At 37.7% G+C, this 19,040-nt stretch overlaps 1 protein-coding gene and 1 long non-coding RNA gene across 4 annotated transcripts in view; one reads left to right on the top strand and one right to left on the bottom strand.

The window, feature by feature from the left end:
- Positions 1-39: 39 nt before the first annotated feature.
- The window catches only part of pphln1 (periphilin 1), a 24,603-nt gene continuing 5,602 nt past the window's right edge, over positions 40-19,040 (bottom strand). For 2 of the 3 annotated variants that reach the window (XM_024291818.2, XM_024291835.2), the window contains 5 exons: positions 18,078-18,256; positions 17,740-17,826; positions 13,549-13,604; positions 5,663-5,800; positions 40-685 (listed from right to left, as the gene is read on the bottom strand). In XM_024291818.2, coding sequence (XP_024147586.1) covers positions 413-685; positions 5,663-5,800; positions 13,549-13,604; positions 17,740-17,826; positions 18,078-18,256 — 733 coding nt within the window. In that variant the 3' untranslated portion in view covers positions 40-412. The remainder of the gene's footprint in view (positions 686-5,662; positions 5,801-13,548; positions 13,605-17,739; positions 17,827-18,077; positions 18,257-19,040) is intronic. The other variant, XM_024291826.2, reaches the window with a different exon arrangement.
- LOC118598071 lies at positions 12,369-18,681 on the top strand. The gene is made up of 2 exons (XR_004947165.1): positions 12,369-12,502; positions 17,682-18,681. It is a non-coding gene; the product is annotated as an uncharacterized LOC118598071 (long non-coding RNA).

The following is a 19,040-nucleotide window of genomic DNA, read 5'->3' as shown; positions in this document are numbered from 1 at the left end:
AACAACTTTTTAGATGTAAGAAAAACAAACTCCACTGGCTTTTATGTACAGTATAAATTTATGTACGTTTTTTTTTTTTTGCTAACATACACGTGTTGCAAAAATTAGCAGCTCAAAACACATCTGACTGCTACAAAGTATGACAATATTGAAAAGAACTGTACAAAAGTGTTATCATGCTTGAGAATCGTTTGCTTTTTGTCACTCAAAAATCAAGTTTAAATAGTGAACTCACCGTCAAAACATTATTAAATATTTCTTGTAGCAAAATTCAACAGAAAAATTGAGATTTAAATTCCAACAGAAAAGACACAACTGTTAAAAAAGAAAAAAAAAAAAAGTTCAAAAATAATACTGTTCTTTTCTGTCGGGGTTGCCATGGAGATGGTTTAGTCCAGCAACCTGGAAATCCTCAGTAAGACGAGCCGTGATTGATTCCAGTTTTTGAGAGTTTATGGGGCGCCGCTGACGTGGAGGGGGCTGTGGAGTCGCACATGGGGGGCTCTGAATGCAACACCGCTTGGTCCAGCTTGTTGATGAAGTGTTTGAGGTCCTCAAGGCAGCGCTCGCGGATCTCCCCGAGGTTCTCCCTGAGGGGCACCTGCAGCTGTTTCTCCAAGTTGGGGTCTTTGGCAACCAGCATCTTCACCACCATCCCGAATGTCTCGCAGTCTTTGCGGTACACCTGAGGGCGAGGAGAGAAGAACACTCAGCATACCGATCCCTGTAAAGCAGTCAATCATCAGCAGAGATAATTATCTTAGGGTGGATTCTGACAAGAAATGTCCAGATGGATTCCTGAACGTCTGTAATTAGACTGTCATCAACCAGATATTTCTGTTAAAAGCTTGTAAACAAAACCATGTGACTAAAGATCTCATCAGTCATTGGCCAGGATTTACAAAGAATAATGCAAGTCCTACACTTCCCAATTCTTGTTGGGATAGGTCACTTATTCAAGCTTTATATTTCGCTGACCAATTTTGAAAGTTTATGACAAACACTGTGAGAATCTATGTGTATCACCTTAAAAGTTCTGTTTTAATCAATCTTCACTCATCTGACAGCATTTCAATGAGTTGCTGTGTCTCATTGTTGCTCCGGTACTCTGGTTTTATCCTGTTTTAGTCCAGTTGTTCCACTCCAAGCATGGAGCCTATTCAGACTCCAGAGCGAACCAAAGCTCAGTCCGACTCTAAACAAACCGATACCACCTAGAAACATGGGTCAGAGAGCGTTCCTGGTCCTGGACTTGGATCTGCTTGCGTGTATCCAGACTGAAAATTTGTTCCGAATTATCTCTGGTTCACCTCAAGCGGTCCGATACCGTAAGAAGTGGTACGGTTAGTTTTCACGGCGCATACGTGGTGTAGACCGCTATCGTGTCTTTTTGTGCAACGACTAGAAAATTAACAACAGTGGAGGTCATCCAGCAGCATTTTCAATATAGACAGGTGACTGGTAGAGTACACAGGAAACCGCCAAAACCCAAAGGCTTACAAACGTGTGGAACGTTAGCTTAAATGAGCGCTTATTGGAACTTTCTAATGTCGTCATCCTTTTCTGCCAACCCAACCGTTCCATTCCACTTTTCAATGGACCTACAAGCGATGGGGGGCCCCAAGAGTTATAGGTCGTTACTGTTTAATGGGTCCATTTTACAACGGAAACACTCAAAAAAAACCAAGACCCGACCGCTCTGGAAATGAGGCTTTATTGCCGTGTTCTTAATGGAATTTTAGGTGCAAAAGCTTCACATTTTTGTTGAACGCAGACAGAGGTGATACATTTGATTTAAAACGTTTCTTGTTCCCCTGCTGCTGGAGTCTAATCTGGAGGTTTCTATGTAACGTGTGTGGCGTTTCTGCAAGGAGACACCGGTTTCACAAATGTGTGGAAAAAGCCGATGGGTCAAGGCCCGCATTCACCGGATAGCAATACTGGCTTCTGTTGCATGCTGGGTTTTATTTCTGGATCCTCACAATGATCCCAGAACAGAACGCATGCACAGAGAACCCCAAATAAAGACCTGCTGTCAAACCGAGTTAACGTGCTCACAAGGACTCGTGGCGTATTTCCCTTGGTTTAAAAACTAAGCGTGGTGTACGAGTGATGAACAGCACATTTTGGATAAAAAGTAACACAATTAAAGGATCCATATCAATAAAATTAAAATATTTCATATTTTCCACTTGTTCTCACTAACATGGATCACAGATGTCGTGATCTTTCCAAGTGGACTTTATTTTCCCGCCTTTTTGATTTAAGGTGGCACCACTAATTGTTCCTAAAAATAGATTTTAAATGAGATAAAACAAAAACACAGTGAGGAAATGAGTGGTCCTTCTTTTTGTTTTTTAAACAAAAAACTCATGTTTGAATTGAGTTTTGATTAGTCGATGTCATTTCTTTTAGCTTTCAAACCTAATCACAATGTTTCTGTAAAGCAACCGCTTATTTTGTTTCTGACACACGTTACAGTCGTGTCTGTGATGTTTTCTATTCTTGTTCAGCGGCTACAGAACGTCCAATCAGGAAATGTCTCATCAGGGTGTGGACGACGTTTATGGAGACGAGCAGAGACTCCTCTTTCTAGTACAATGCGGTGAAAGACGCACTTCCTGAAGCCCCGCCTGTTATCCCTCAAGCAGGAAGGAGCGAGTTCTGGACTCTGGGAGGGGTTTTCTACTGATCCCCCAAACAAGGATCCTTCAAAATCTAATAAGTGTTGGAACACTTCAAAACGGACTAAATCATTTGCATTATGAAACAACCCTAACAGGCTGTTTACTAAGAAGTTTTGACATTTTACTCTAATAATTTAGCTTTAAAACCTTATTTGATATCTATCTCTTTACCTTCTTTTTTGTGTGTTTTTACCAGTTTTGTGATAGTAAACTATGACATAATAATTTCCCAAACCTACTTCTAATAGTAAATTATGTCCTTTTTTAAATGGTAACTATCAGATATAGTGAGATCAAAATGATTTTAGGTTATATCACAAAGACCAAAACTTAATAGATAAAAGAAAAATGTACAAATATAAAAAAACAGCAAAACTACATCAAAATAACAATAAAACGTATAAAAATCCTTAACCTTCTCTAAACTATTTGAATTTTTAAAAAGAGGCACAATTGTTAGTTTACAACAATAATAAGTAATAAGTTAACAATAATAGGTAAACAATTACCAATAACTAGTAATACATTAACAAAAGTTTATAATTAACAATAAATGGTAATTAATAAACGATAAGAAATGAATGAATAAGTAATTAACATTAATAAGTAATTAATTATCAAGAGATAATGAAATGACAATAATATATAAATATTTACTAAATAAAAGGTAATAATTAAATAAAGAATAAGTAAATATTTAACAAAAATAAGTATTTAATAACAATAACAGATATCAATAATTAGTAATTAAATAGCAATAATATATAAATAATTAACAATAGTAAGTAAGTAATAAACAATAAGTAATTATTCAACAATAATGAGTAATTCATTAACTATAACAGATAATTAATTAATAATGGTAATAAGCAATAGATAACAATATTATATAATCAATTAACAATGAGTAAATATATATAACAAAAATATGCAATTATTCATAATAGAATATTTATAAAAAATAGTAATAAATTAATTATAAGTAATAAATTAAAAATATATAATTAACAGTAACAGGTAATCACATACCAATAATTAATCAGCAAAGCCAAGTAATTAATTAAAAATAGGTAATTAATTAATAATGATTAATTCATTCACAATAGTGTATAATTAACAACAATAGGTCATGTTTAAAAATAATTAATTAACAATAATAGATACATGATGAGTAACTAACAATAATCACAAATTTGTTGCAATTGCAAACAACATGCTACAATTGTAAACATTTCTGTCAAATAACCTGTCATGTATGGTTTAAATATATTTTTGAAAGCTAATAACATTTTTGAATCTATTAACTTTAATTTTTAAATAAAATTTCTTCTCATTTCTGCGTGACTGAAAACAGACGATCTGATTGGCTCACCGGGGCGTGGTGAGTGCAGAGACGACAAAGGGTTAAACCTCTTCAAAAATGATCTCAAGCGTCTTTACGGGGAGTTAAAACTAACTCGTTAAAGAGCGGTGATTGTTGCGGATTTCAGCAGAGCGCGTCGTGGCCACGCCCACGCGGCTTAGCGAGGCGCTGCTGGTAAGACGAAGCCTCAGCTCAGATCTGAGGGAAGCTTTTTGGTAGAGCTGCTGAAATTTGCAGCGGTGTCTGGTGGGAAAGGATGGCAAGACCAGACTTGAGGGTTCATTAAAAAAACAAAACACTGAAGCATCTGGCTGACATTTATAAAGTCAGTCCAAACGAGCTCCATGGCGGTGACTCGGCAAAACACGTGGAAGCAGCAAGAAGACGAGAGCGGCTTCATTCTGCAGCAGCTGTTTGTGTAAATGTCACAAGTAAATGTGTGAAAGTCTCTTGGGTTTTAATGCTTTCGAGGTCTGAAAGGTTAGCATGTTCACAGGCTAAAGATAGTCTGAAGGTTTTGGTGTTTATAGACGCAAAAAAAGAAAGAAAAAGTTCTTCACATTTCACTCTTTAAATCCCCAGTTTTTTTAAATCTTTGATTGATTTTCTTAATATTGAAACAATCTCATTCTTTGGAAATGGTGAAGCACAAATACTACTCAAAGATGTGATCATTAACGTCACCAAAAAAAGACAAAAAAATCATTTTCTGATTTTTAAGACCAAGAAATCCTAAAAAAAATCTTTTTTCATCACTTTAAAAAAACTTTTCAGTGTAAAAACAGGCATGAAAATAGAAGACCGATCCCTTTTTAAGTGGTAGGGGCGTGGCCTTAAAAAAACATCACTCCTGATTAGTGAGAGTGGTTGCTATAGAAACGTTGACTCAAACCAATTCTAATCAATCACAATTTACTGACATTTGACTCCAACATATCTGTCTCACAAAAAAACTGGCAACTCAACAGACTTCATTTGGTTGGAGCCATTTTCTATGGGTGGCGTCACACTCCCTCAGTCCAGTTCTCATGTACAGTCAATGAGTTTCCCATTCTCAGGAGGCTTCGGTGGAGCTCACTGATGCAGACGGCCTGCATTAGATACCTGAGCAGAGCTGGAATGTCCAGCCTGGGGTGTTTTGAGCTCTATTAAGCGGCTGAGTGCTGCTTCTCAGTCATGCATAATTCCACTTTGTGTCCAAGCTTTTGCTTTCCTGCCTAAAAGGCCGACGTTTCTATATTTGATTTATAATTCCAATGTAGCCCAGAGGCTGTAAATTTGGGATGATTCCAGAGAAGTCATTTCTAACCAGTTTTTTCCTCCTGTACCTCACAATCCTGCCAGCTGCTGGCATTACATCTATTAAAATACATGAAAAACAGCCAATTGAAGAGATTTAAGTTCGTTTGTAACATTCGCTGGAATATAATTAGGTTGTTAAAAATTGCCACCATATGGAAGACGGCACACCAAGTTTTTACAAGATCCCTCAATTTTTCCAACTTTATCAGACGTAGAATTGTAAAACTATTAACAATATGTATTTCCAATGAAGTGAAAAGCCTTTTTTTTATTACTTCATTATTTTCAGCTACTTTTGAACAGTTTCTACCTTCTCGATCTCCTGAGCTCTGGCGGAGATGGCCGAGGCCCGCCTCTCCTGAAAGTTGTCCGTGGACTTGGTCTCCTCGACAACCGAAGTCACGGCCGGCTCCTCTTTTTCCACGTCAGGAGGGGGATGGGAGTCCTCCTGGACGGACAGAAAGAGTCAAAACTGAGCAAAAACACCACAAACATGTAGAAAAGCCGACAGATGACAAAATACTCTAGAAGCCCTATAGAGAGTGAGAGATGTGAGTCAGTCGAACCCTCTGACCCGACCCACTGCCTGTCTACCGAGGTTATATAAAAGATGGGATTGATGAAGCGCGCTGAAGGAGGAAGCACGGCTCATTTTAGCACCGAGTGATTCGGTGGAGGCAAACTAGTAGAGATTCAAAAAAGAAGTTGTGTACGATGTCGCTCCCTACTCACTACTTAGTGGACCTTATCGGACGTTCGCTAGTGTTTTTGGGATGTCCGAATCTACAAGTCCAAAATCCATTGACCTGAAAATTTCCCAGAAGTCCTTGGAAAAAACAGGAAGATTGGCAAATATAGACCACAATGCATTAGAGTGGAAGACCCACTCCAATGAAGGAGGGTTTTTAACATCATTTTTCTAATAATTAAGGACATATTTAAAGAAAACTACGTTCAAATTTAATTTCTGAGTTCCGTATTTTCAGCACTATATGAGGCGCACTTTTTTTAAAAAATAACGACAGGATGTCTTAAAATCTAGGGTGCCTTATGTATGGATTAATTCTGGTTGTGTTTATTGATGTTGCAACAATTTTGAGATACATTCAAATGTGGATATGCTAACGCAGCTAACGTCTAGCAGTGTGTTTTTGTTACATTAGTAGTAATGAAGGGAGTCGGCATAGTCACAAAAGTTTATTTAAGCCCTAACGACTTTGTTATGTGTTGCAAACAAAGTTGGTATTTACAGGTATTTCTAATACACTAACGCGGCTAACGCTTCTAATAATTCTAGCGCTTCTGATGTAGCTAACATGCAGCTGTATGTTTTTGTTACGAGTTAGCATAGTCTCAAACATAGCCATAACAAGTTAGGAGTTATAGGTATCTTAAATGTTCTTTTAATAATTATTAAACATAAATGAGTTTTTGCTTAATGACACCAAATTAAGTGAAAGTGTGGTGCTTGGGGACTTAATTTTACTTAATTTTGCCGTTTGTTCTTCTCACTTCTCTAGTGATTGTAGCTCTTATCCAGATTGATGTGCTAATTTATCATTTAATGGAGCCATTCTTTGTGTTTTTGTAACACTTCTTCTTTAATTTACCTTTATGTTATGCCCCAGACAAAATGGGGCGTAACAATGTCAACTAATTATTGGATAATTATACATATTATTTTTGTAGTAGTGCATAATTAGAACAGATACAGCGTTCACTATGAAAACAGAGACAATCACATTTCTGCTGTGAAGTGTGAGCTGCTCGATGGTGGCCCCTGGTCTGTGGGCGCTGGGGAGGGTTCGAGAGCCGTGTGCTCACACTGCTGACTCAGCAGCAGGGCCGTGGCAGGACGGCTGGGCTAAACGGGGCGTGAGTCAGCCCGGGCCTCAATAAACGCTCCTGGGGGCTGGAATGGAAACAGCAGTCAAGCTGGCAGACGTTCTCCGCTGACAGGCTGAATGTGCACATCAGTTTTTTTTATTTATTTATTTATTTTCAAGTAACCAAAGTTCGCCAAGAGTACCCACGGACGTTCGATTGGCCATTTTACATCTCAATCAAGTGAAGTATTCACGGTAAGGAAGATTATTCACTGGAGTTATTTATTTGTTAAATATGTATTTATTTATTTCTGATGGACTGTGATCTACTCACTTATTGGTGTAATGAGCACCCCTGTTTTATTTGATAACGTTATTTAAAGTTCAGTATAAATTTTATATTGAGCGCAGGACAGATTAGCGGTGTTTATAAGTGATATAAGTTCAAAAATAGACCATTCATTAACGGTGTCCCTTATAGCAAAGTAAATACAGTTTTTGTTTATTTAAATTGTAGCAAATTAAAAGCAGTCAAAACAAAAAACAGAGAGCTATCAGTAACTGGGAGAGAGAGGGGGCCGGGGTTGCTCTGTGCAAACTGTCCCGCCCACAACAAATATCCTAATCATAATTAAAAAACCACTAGGGACGCTTTTACAATAAATAAAAAAATGCTTGTGTCAAAATTCTCATAAAATCCGAGGCAGCAGATAGTCTCGTACTTTATAGCTTTTAGGGGTTTGAGTAACTGACGGAGTCCGTACACAGCCAGAATCTACATTTCAAGAAATCGGCAAACTCAAAAGACGCCACACTGTAAGGGTTTGAAGAAATCAGGCCACCTTGAACCACTGATCAATTTCTTTTGCTCATTTCTCGATTCCACGGGAGCTCGCCGTCCCAGGAGCAGAGCTGCCTGACCGTGACTAAAGTCCACCCCTACAGGAACAGGAAACAGGCCACACACTTAGTCACTTCACATCCCTACATGACCGACTCAAGATTACAGGCGATAGTACATCACAAGGCCAGAATGTGGTCCAAAATAAAAAAAAAAGCACAACTCATAAAAGAATCATCCAATTATTCCGTCCTATCCGCCCCCGCCGCCTGAAGCCACGCTTGGGATAAGTCCCCATGTAGAAGCTTGTAGGGGAGATCAGGTTTGGCAGTCTCCATCCTCCTTTGCCTCATTTGAAAAAGGAAAAATATCCCTGTCAGAATCTTTCATTTCAGCTGGCCGGCTGCGGTTAAACCTGGAAATGTTCTCGAGTCAAAGCTGGGCAGAGACGTTTTCCGCCAACTGGCCTAAATAGAGAATGTCATGAACCCAGAAGCATTGGTGCACTCTACGGAATAAGAAAAAAACTTGACATATCAAAACATTTTTTTGTCTTTTTTAGCATGAATTCAATTTGCTATGAAATATATCTAGTGACATGTTCACACCGCATGTGAAGTGCATTCAAGAACGCATTGAACGCAAGTTCTTGGCGGTGTTCACACTGGACTGTCGCTACTCCATACTAGTACATACGCCTACGGTTGGAAGAGGTTTTATAGGAAATAGCGGTAAAAATCTCTTCAATCTTAATTTAGGCTTTTTCTTTCACAGCTCTTTTATGATACGTAAAAGACTTGGTGTCATACAATTCCGTCAGAGGACAAACCACACATCATTAATTTTTCCTCTATGACCAATTTTCAAATGGTTGGCACTTCTGTGGTTTAAAGGGGACGCTACTACCAAATCAGAGTCCCTAACTGGTCATAGTTCAACTGCTTTGACTTTCTACGTTTTGTATATAGAGCCTGAAAACAGACTTAAAACTTAGACTGAGAATCTCAGGGTTCCTCTTGTTACAATTCACAATACATGGCTCATGATCCAGAGAGTATCACGATATGGCAAACGTTTTAATTATCAATAAATTACCATAGTAATCAATTAAATATCATTATGTGGAATCTCTTCTATGGTTTAAAAAAAACAAAAAAAAACAAAGGAAAGGTGGACCGGGAATCGCTTGTGAGCTGAAATATCGCGATATTTTGACCCACCTCTAGAACCAACGTGGGAACATGGCTAGTTTTCAATGTGGAAGCCTGAAATGTGCATATACATGCGTTTACATAGAAAGTGGTTTCTTGGACACACGTTTGCGAGGATAGTGCGGAAGTATTATGAATACGCCAACGCAGCTCGCAGTTTTATTGTAGCCAACATGTACTAGTTCGCTTTTATTACGTCTAATCAACAATGTTGGGAGTTAGCATGGTCATAACTTTTTTTTTAGCCTTATCAACTTTTTACATATTGCAAACAAAGGTTGGAAGTTACAGGTATTGTGAATACGCTAATGCGGCTAATGCTTCTAACACTTTTACCACGGCTATCACTTCTGATGTAGCTAACGTATAGCGGTGTGTTTATGTTGTGTGTTATTAGCAACTTTGGGAGTTAGTGTAGTTACAAATGTTGGTTTTAGCCGTAACAACGTCTTGCGTGTTGCAAAGGTATTGTGAATACGCTACTGTGGCTAACACTTCTAACCCTTTTAATCCGGCTAATGCTTCAAATGTAGCTAACATGTAGTGTTGCGTTCATGTTAAGTGTTATTTACAATATTGAGAGTTAGTGTTAGTCGCAAATGTTGGTTTTAGCAGTAACGACGTGTTGCAAACAAAGTTGGGAGTTACAGGTATTGTGAGTAGACTAATGTGGCTAACACTTCTAATATTTTTAACGCGGCTAATGCTTCTAATGTAGCTTGTGTGTTGTGGTGTGTTTTTTGCAATATGCTATTAACAATGTTGGGAGTTGGTCACAAATGTTGGTTTTAGCCGTATCGTCTATTTTACGTGTTGCATACAAGGTTGGGAGCTGCTTTTGAGTTTTTTGGCTAACACTTCTAACGTGGCTAATGCTTGTAATGTAGTTAGTGTGTAGCGTGTTCCAAACAAGTTCAAAGTTAAAGTCTGAAAGGCTAACGAGTGTGAAAGTGGTTGCTTGGACACACGTTTCTGAGGATGGTGTGGAAGTAGCTTAAGAAATGAACTGGTTGACATATACAGTCCCGGGTGTGAGTCTTTGCAAATAATTAGGAGGAAAAAAAACGTTTGGGAATTAGACGTTCCTGCAAGCGATCTCTGCTTGAAAGTATGAAGGGAATCCTCACACTAAGAGAAATGAACCAACCTATCCAATTAATTATCTCCAGGCTTCAGGACAAGAACCCCAACTCTCGTCATGGTTGCTGACATATTGAATCGTGGCTGGCAGGAATTTGTTTTGCTGCTCTGGAGCCGCCCAGTGACCTTAATTCTGCTGTAGGACAGCTCTCCGTCATCCAGAGACCGCTCTGGCACGCGGCCAGAGCACTCCCCCCTCCCCCGTTCACTTTCTTGGGACTGGGATGGCTCCAGGAAGCCTGCGTTTGTTGAACCTCCACAGCAGGCGACGACCGGAGCCATTAGGGGGAGCTTCGCTGGGGCCCTTTCATCTCGGTCAGGGTTACGAGTCGGCGGCCCCCGAAGGAGAGAACATCAATGCGGCAGAGGCTGGATCAAACGCAGCAGCGGGGGCTGCAGGGAGAGCGTGCACGCCTGTGCGGGCGGAGCTCGTTTTGACTGTGCGGTGGAGAGCGGCTTGCAGAAAAATGGGCGTTTGATGGAGAGCTGTTTACAGCGTGCATTGAGCCATTCATCGTGTTTAAAGCTCACTTTTGTTTGTTTCTGAGCCACTCGTTTGGCTTCAGGGTCATTTTATCGTATATTTACATTATATGCACTGTATTGTTTAAGGAAGGGGAACAATTATTTACCTCAAATGCCCAGATAGTCACAAAAACAAACAAAATTTGTTCATCATATTGTTTAAACCAAAAAATTTCATTAACAAAAATCTGTTTCTGTTATACTAAATGTTTAAATTCATCCTATTATTGTGAGAAGTTCAAAATGTATTAATTTCGAGTCATAAAAATGCATTAAAATGCAACTTTGATTAAAGTGATTATTACTGCAAGGGTTTCTGGGAAATTAATTTAGTTCCTCTATTTTAAAAAATATTAATATAATAGTATCGTAAAATGAAATAGAAACAAGTATTCCGTCAACATGAATCTCTGATTCATGGTGACCATTTTAAAATTATTGCAAGTGCTCCTGGGTAATTTTTCTACCTTTTTATTATTAGAAATTGTCATGAATTAAAACAGAAACAGTAAATTTTGGAGCTGCAACACTCAAGTTTGTAACCTAGTTTTACCTGAATAATTGCATGGTATATACAAGCGATACTCATTAATATTACCAAGCTGTACCATTGTACTACTGTGGTAATTACACATTATTACATGTTATTACTTTCTTATTACAGTACAGTTACTGTTATTACTATGCTTTATACAGCAATGGTCTTCAGTATGATGTCAGACAATATTTTCACAAAAAGTCAATATCAGAATGGACATTTTTGCTGTCGGTTTCCCTTAAATTTTAAGGGAAAAATGAATCTGTAAAATGTCTTCACCTGGTTTAAGCTTTCTTTGATCTCGAGATTGTGCATAGGAGTCAATAAATGTGATATTGATTTTTCTGTTACCGTGGAGGCTAAAAACTGGAAGATAAATACAACAAAACAAAACGATGCAATCAGTAGATGGAACCAGAAATGGATCGGAACTAGGAACTAGGTCACAACCTGGTTGAATTTCAAAAGTAAAATAAATGCTTAATCCTAAAAGAAAGTTGTGAATCAGAATGGAAGCCACTCAGTTTGGTAGTGACATACAGTCCGAAACCTCTTAGATCTCGTGATTTCTTGTTTGGTGGTTTAAATAAGGGATAATGCGCAACAAGGTGTTCATTATCAGAAATTAATGGACAATGTAGGATTATATAAGTTTGCTTCCTCCCAATCACTTTCAAGCAATCAATAATTTGATGCTCATCCCAAGTCTGACATTTCTTTGTACAGATGAAAACCTCTGTTGATTTTATTGCATCATTTTAATCTTGAACATCCTTCCGCTTTCATAAAATCTGTTAATTTCTAATAATGTAAATCTCATAGAACATTATCCATCTTATACCACATCTTACAAAAATCTTGGTACTTTTGCTTAGGTTTAAATCGTTTTTCACAAGGGGCGGACGATTTGATAAGTGGTGCAATGTGTTGTCACGGTAACGGCTACAGAGCTCGCACAGACCTCACTATGGACCAGAGGAGGAACTTCATGTTAAGTGATACAAAGCTCCATTTCAGAGGGAACGTTCGCCTCTTCCCACTTGTTTTTGTCCAGATGATGCAGCAAAAGGTTTGTTTAGAGTCTCATCTCCTTATTCTTATATATTCTTTTTTCTCTTCATCTTTTGTTGTATCCCAGTCTTCAAAATACTCAAATTCACCAAACAGGTTAAAGGAAACTATAAAATCCCTCATGGCTTTTCTACTGTCTTGTTGTTTGATAAAAAAAGGGAAAGACTTAAACATATTTGCTGAGTTTCTGTTGCTTCAGTTACTAACTTGCGAATAGCCCAGCTTAAGAATATAAAACATTCAGGTATGTGACTTCTTTTTAAGATGTCCATTATCACTTTTACTGAATACCCTGCAACCAATCAGAATCGAGGATAATCCAAGTCCATTAAAAAGCTCCAAGTAAAAGTAGGCTGTGATCGACAGGTAAAAATGTACTTTAAACCCTCCCACCAAAATAAAAACCTCTATTTATAATCTGGAATGGCTCCAACTTATAGATCCAAAACTTCACTGTCGTATGAACAGATTTTCTTAATCTGTAGTTGGCAGCAACTGTTGGTCGTAAACAACATCAACAAACCCCGGCGAGCTCCGCTGGGACTTCCAGCGGCTCTGCGGTGAAGATCATGTGATAAAGTCATGACTCGGGCTACTGACTGACCTTACCCTTCTGGGTGGCCGCAGCCAGACACGGCGCTCCTAATCACATCTGATTCCATTTACACTCCCGCCCGGCACACAGCTGAAGATGGATGGCATCAGCAAAACAAACTGCTCTTTGCAAATCGCTCAGGAAATGTCCACATTCGGTGCTAAAAGTATTTTAACAATCGCCAACACTTGACCCCTTTTCCCCGAGCCATTAGGAGTCCTTGTGACTGAAGTCTGCTTACAGTGCAGGTAAACAAAGCTCGGGCCTCCTGGCTTTTGAGCGGCGTGTGCGAGCGCCGCTTTAGAACCCATTAACGTGCTCTGAATGCTTATGAGAAAGATTTAAGAAGTTCCAGATGCTTTCGGCTCTGGGATGACAAAGGCAGACGGAACCAAACAGTGTGGAGCTGAACGAACGAGGTTTGGGATCCGGAAACGGCTCGAGCTCACCTTGGTTAACGTTGTGCTGTTTGGGGATCCTTCTCGGGACAGGCCGGGGATTTTGTCTACAACCATAACAAGAGACAAGGTTAAAAGCTGAAATATTATGACAAGAATTAGGAGCAAACTAGATGTTTTTGTGAGGGAAAAAAATAGAAAAAGAGTTATAATGAAGGATTTTAAAAGAGAACTAGTAAACATGAAGAGTAAGAATGTAAGAACCACTCCCAGAGGGCTGGTTTCAGCCATTAAAGTCCTAATCCAATCATTTTTTTAAATCTATTTTAGAATCTGGTAGGCCTAGGTTGATAAAAATTAATGAATCAATCTAAGCCTAATACATCAATGATTGATCCACAAAAGTAGAGATCGATCTACAGTATAAATCTAATGTCCACTAGCTTGATGCTAATGTATAATGGGTTTTCCCATAGGATGGCTAATGCTAACTCACAACACAAACTCTTTTAAGTAAATATGTTTTAAAAGTAACTATTTGTGGTCTAAAGCAGTATTTTTTGCTCATTCTTTCTTCTTCTGTGGTGTTATATTATAGCGGGATCGCCACCTAGTGGTCAAGCTAAAAAGCCCTTCAGGAGAGGCAGAACAATTGTTGGACCTTCTTCGTTTGAGAATCCATGTAACACTGCATGCTATTAACACTCTAATTATAATTTCAATAATATATTTTACAGTATGTGAACTGTATCAGATCAATATGAAAATCTTCAAAACTATAGATTATTAATGTATTTATAAACAAATTAGGCTAAATGTGTAAACTCAAAATTGAATCAAATTCAGAGGCGAGAAAGAATTTTAAAAATCTGAATTGATGTAGATCATTGGAGATATCCAGCCCTAGTTCCTAGTAAACTTTTAAATTTGATAACACAATTTTTAGCCAAAATCAAAAACCTGATATGTTGTTTTCTATGACATAGTTTCTTCAGAGTGGCAGGAGTTCCTTAGAAATTCCCCTCTGAGTTGTGGGCAGGACCACCTTTCCCTCCCCGTTGCTGAGAGCTCTATGTTTACACGCTCTCCCGCTAGCTTACAGCTCCTCACAGCCACAAGCTAACATCAACCAAATCCTCAATGTGAATTAGCTGATCTGCAGAGAAAAGCAGTTTTGTGTTGATAAGTAGCATTTAAAGCACTTTTTCACAGATATGCAACACGATGACAAAGCTGCTGATCTCCACGACAGAATGAGCTGATTCATGTTGATCACATTGAGAGTTAACTCTATCTCTGGTCAAACATAAACACTGGTCTGGAGCTAAAGCGTCAACGTACAAGTTAACAGTTTTACAAATCTGAACACTTTTGTTAAAATCCTTTTTGAAATTGATAGAGCGTTTTCCCTCTTTTGACACATTTTAAGCTAATCCTGAATTTAAGTTTAGCCTTTTTTTTCGGCTACATGCTAGCTGTTTTGGCTAACCTAGGTGTTTTTTTTTTGTTTCTTAGGCTAATTTCCCATTCAGCTAATAATTTAGCCGACTATCAGCTTCGGCGTTTTCAGCTATTAGCTTCAGTAATTTCAGCTTCACTGTTTTAAGCTATCAATTTCAGCATCTTCAGCTATCAGCACTAGCATCTTCGGCGGCAGCATTCACACTAGCATTATATATCTAGTTCATAATTCTGTTCAAAAGTTATGTTTTTAAAGTTTTCAAAATGTAGTTATGTTTATCCCCCCTGCAACCTAAGATGTGTTTTGGACTTTTTGCCCCCTGTGCGATTGAGTTTGACACCCCTGATCTAGCTAATCATAGTTTTTTATATATATTTTTTTTTCTGTAGTGAAAGTTATTCAAGCAATAAACTGACCAATCAGGTGCTTCTATAAAAAAATATGTGGTCTCACGTTAAACGTTTGAAACATAGAGGTATGGACTTCCAACAAGCTCACTCCTGATTGGTGACAGTGGTTTCCATAGAAACGATGACTCAGATCAAACAACTGGCTCCAACATGGCAGCATCAGTTTCACAAAAATATGGTGACTGAACTGAGTTAATTGGACCCGGAAGTAAGCCTTTTTTTTAAGGGGTGATGTCACACTATGCAGTCCAGTTCTCTTATACAGTCAAAGGGAATGGGAGACCCCGCCCACTCCACCAGTTGCTCATGTTCTTGGCGATCCTGCATTGCCTGAAACCCTGCTGCCACATTCGGCTCTCGACTCCAACAGTTAAACGAGAACCAATGAATAAAAAATAAAAAGGTGTCCAAAAAAAATAAAAAACCACACCAAAGTGGAAGCTTGGGGTTTGGGAAAATCCATCAGACACTCTACACCCGCGCCGTCGACTTTCATGCACGAGCTGGTGGCATCTTTATGAGGCCTGACAAAGCAGCAGTGCCGGAGCGTGCACATATATCTGAAACAAATCCTCTAAGTGTCACCTTGAATCGCTTTAACTGATTTGTACTGAGAAACATCAAGTTATGGCGCCCAACGCAGGCCCCACTCTTTGTAATATAAAGCTCCATTCGTGCTTAAAGTATCACATTTTAGGAGAAAGCCGTGATTTAAATGTCAAAATAAAATGACTGCCACATAAAAGTCTGTACAGGATCCTTACTAGAGCCGTTAAAACCTGCAAAAGCTTAATATACACCGACTAAAATGTTATTTTTACTTCTTTTCTACATGAATTGAGGGTTTTCTTTCACTGATGGATGAATACTGACTAAAATAATAATAAAAAAGTACAGAAAATATGAAAGAGATATTTAGTGTTGAAGTGGAGTCTATTTTCCTTCTCTTATATTGTGCTTAATACTGAAAGGAAACACAGACAGACTCAAACATGAAGCTTTTGCTAATGAAGCTCCTCATTATTCATTAAAACATGCATCACTTTTAAGAAAATAAGCTTTGTTTTACAATAAACGCTTCCTAAAAGATAAAAAAAAAAACCTTGAGTTTCATGCAGTTTAATTAAAATAATTTCTATTTTTTTTTTTTACTTTTTATTTCTTTATTCCGGCCAAAAATAATCACATGTACATTAGCAAATAAATATTTATTTTTTGCATAAACCTAACCCTAATAAAACTGATATCCCTTAATAACCCAATTACCATTTGGATCACATTTGATACACATATTCCTAAGAACCCGTTCTCATTAATATGATCCAAACCTTATTAAAAACCTGGTGTATATAATTTGGGTCAGGTTTTCTGACTTGTAGTTTAATCATTCTTCCACTAGGGGCAGTAGAAGAGCTTTTCTTGTTCAGAAAGGTACTAGAGATGACATGCTAGCAAATTAAGACGGCATTATTTTTCTGATAATCAGAGTTTTTCCTTTTTAAAATAGGACCAAAGTTGAGCATGTTAAAAAAGTGTGGATCAAATTTGAGACAGTGGGAGTATAAGTTGCTTTTTTTCCTCTAAACACTGTAATGTAATGATTTTTACATTTTAAACTAACATTATGGTGTGCAAAAACGTACCAAATCACTCAACAGAAGGTAATTGATACTATCTATATACCATAAAAATAAATTTCTTTTTTTGAGGTTTTAATCAAACGTTTAAAAAACATTTTAACTACAAATATTTGATTTTTTGGGACAATTTTTTGATGTAGTGAATCTTACAGTTTTATAAATGTGGTGAAAGTGTTTAGAAAAAAATATTGAAAAAATAAACTGAAACCAACATATAAGCAAACAAGGATGGACAAGAACTCAAAAATACATGAAAAGGGAGTATTTAGAGGAAACTAGGAGCATGCAATGAGGTACTTTAGCACTTTTAATGTACTTTACAGCAAAATATATGGATTTTTGATTGCTGTGCACTGAAAATGTAGGAAAAAAAATAGCAAAATATGAGCAGAGATTAGAGGAGCACCAGCAGAAAAGACAAAAAGTGATAATGTACCTCAAAAACAGTAAAAAAAAAAATGGAATACGAGTTAAATACTAAACTGTGCTTAATTTCAGAAAAAATTCAAAATGAAACTTCAAACCTGGGTGAAAACATGCAATACAAACAAACAAAAAACACCATGGGTTTCAAATGGAGTGAAATTATCTCCAATCTTTAATTTTAAGTCCTAAAAGTTCTCTTTCTGCCTGTTTTTTGTTTTGTTTTGACATCCTTCTCAACATGACAAGGATGCAGCAGAGGCCGTCACCCAAGTTGAAGCTCCTTCACATGGCATAGAGTACAGACCCAAAGTGTCATGTCCACTCTGCTGAGGAAACATCGCCCCCCAGAGGTGTTCAGAGAGACTGGCATGACCTTCTGGACCGTCCACGCCTGAAAAGCCAATCAGCCAGATCATCAGAGTCGGACAGAATCACACACTAGTGATGAAAAATTATACTAAACTTGTATTTAGATTGACAATTTTTCTTAATATTCATCATTTTAAACTATGAAAATATTTTGCTCTAAAGTTTTTCAAAATAAGAGTACAAAAAGTAAAAATAAAAGCAAAATAAAAAAAAAAAAACTTTTAAAATATGTTGCATTATTTTGACAGAGTCGGAGGCAAACTTTGTACGTACTCTTGGTTTGCTGTGAGGGGAACGGCAGACTCTTGGCTCTGTCGGGGGAGTATCCTCTGCTGCTCACGCTGGAGCCCGAGCGACTGTGGGGGGAGCGGGCCGCATCCCGGCGGGTGGGGGAGCGCTCTCTGATGGGAGGGAACAGTGCAGCCTTCCTCCTGTAGGGGTCCCTGTCCTCCCTGGAAACAACAGCAGGGATTTAAAGGCAAGAATCTTTGATACTCTAATAAATCCAAATGTTTCCCCCCATTTTATTTATTAAAAGGCAATGCTAATGCTAATGAAGACTTTCTAAAGACAACACAAACTTTAGAATGAATAAACAAAATACACAGCTTAAAAAAATAAAGGGAACACACTCAATGTTACTCCAAATCATTCTCACTTCTGAGTGATCAAACTGTCCAATTAGGAAGTAACAGTAACTGAGTTTACATAAGTAATCGGAATAAAACCGGAACATGTAAACCAGTGGTCCCCAAACTGTTTTGGGCCGTTTAAATTAGACTATATTTTCCTGAACTGGTCCGAAGTTGGTACGTTTAAGCCTCCGGTTTCTGAAAATGTATTTTCAAAATAAAATGCAACTACAAAAGATTTAGTTAAAAAAGTCTAAAAATATCAGTAGATTTATTTTTTTATTTACAGATGATGAAGATTTAATGAAACAAAGTTGTTGGTTTGAAAAAAATCCATAAAGAAAACATTACGTGATTTTTTTCTCCATATAATGTCACTTTAACTCTCCATCCAATCATCTTTCATGGCAGAAAGATCGATCGTGTTTTGTCTTTACATAAATCCTCAATCATTGAGGATTTTTTAACACATTTTCTGTGCTAAAGTTTCTGAATGAATGCCTAACTAATTCAGCTTTGCTGTAGTAAAATTCTCAAATGTCCCTTTTATAAGTTTATTTAACTGAATCTTCATTCTCTGTAAAACGTTTGAACTTTGTCATGA

The sequence above is a fragment of the Oryzias melastigma genome, linkage group LG23, assembly GCF_002922805.2.
Source record: "Oryzias melastigma strain HK-1 linkage group LG23, ASM292280v2, whole genome shotgun sequence".
In the NCBI taxonomy this organism is placed as follows: Eukaryota; Metazoa; Chordata; class Actinopteri; order Beloniformes; family Adrianichthyidae; genus Oryzias; species Oryzias melastigma.
Note: the sequence above shows the minus strand (reverse complement) of the source record. Positions and strands in the feature narration are given on the sequence as shown.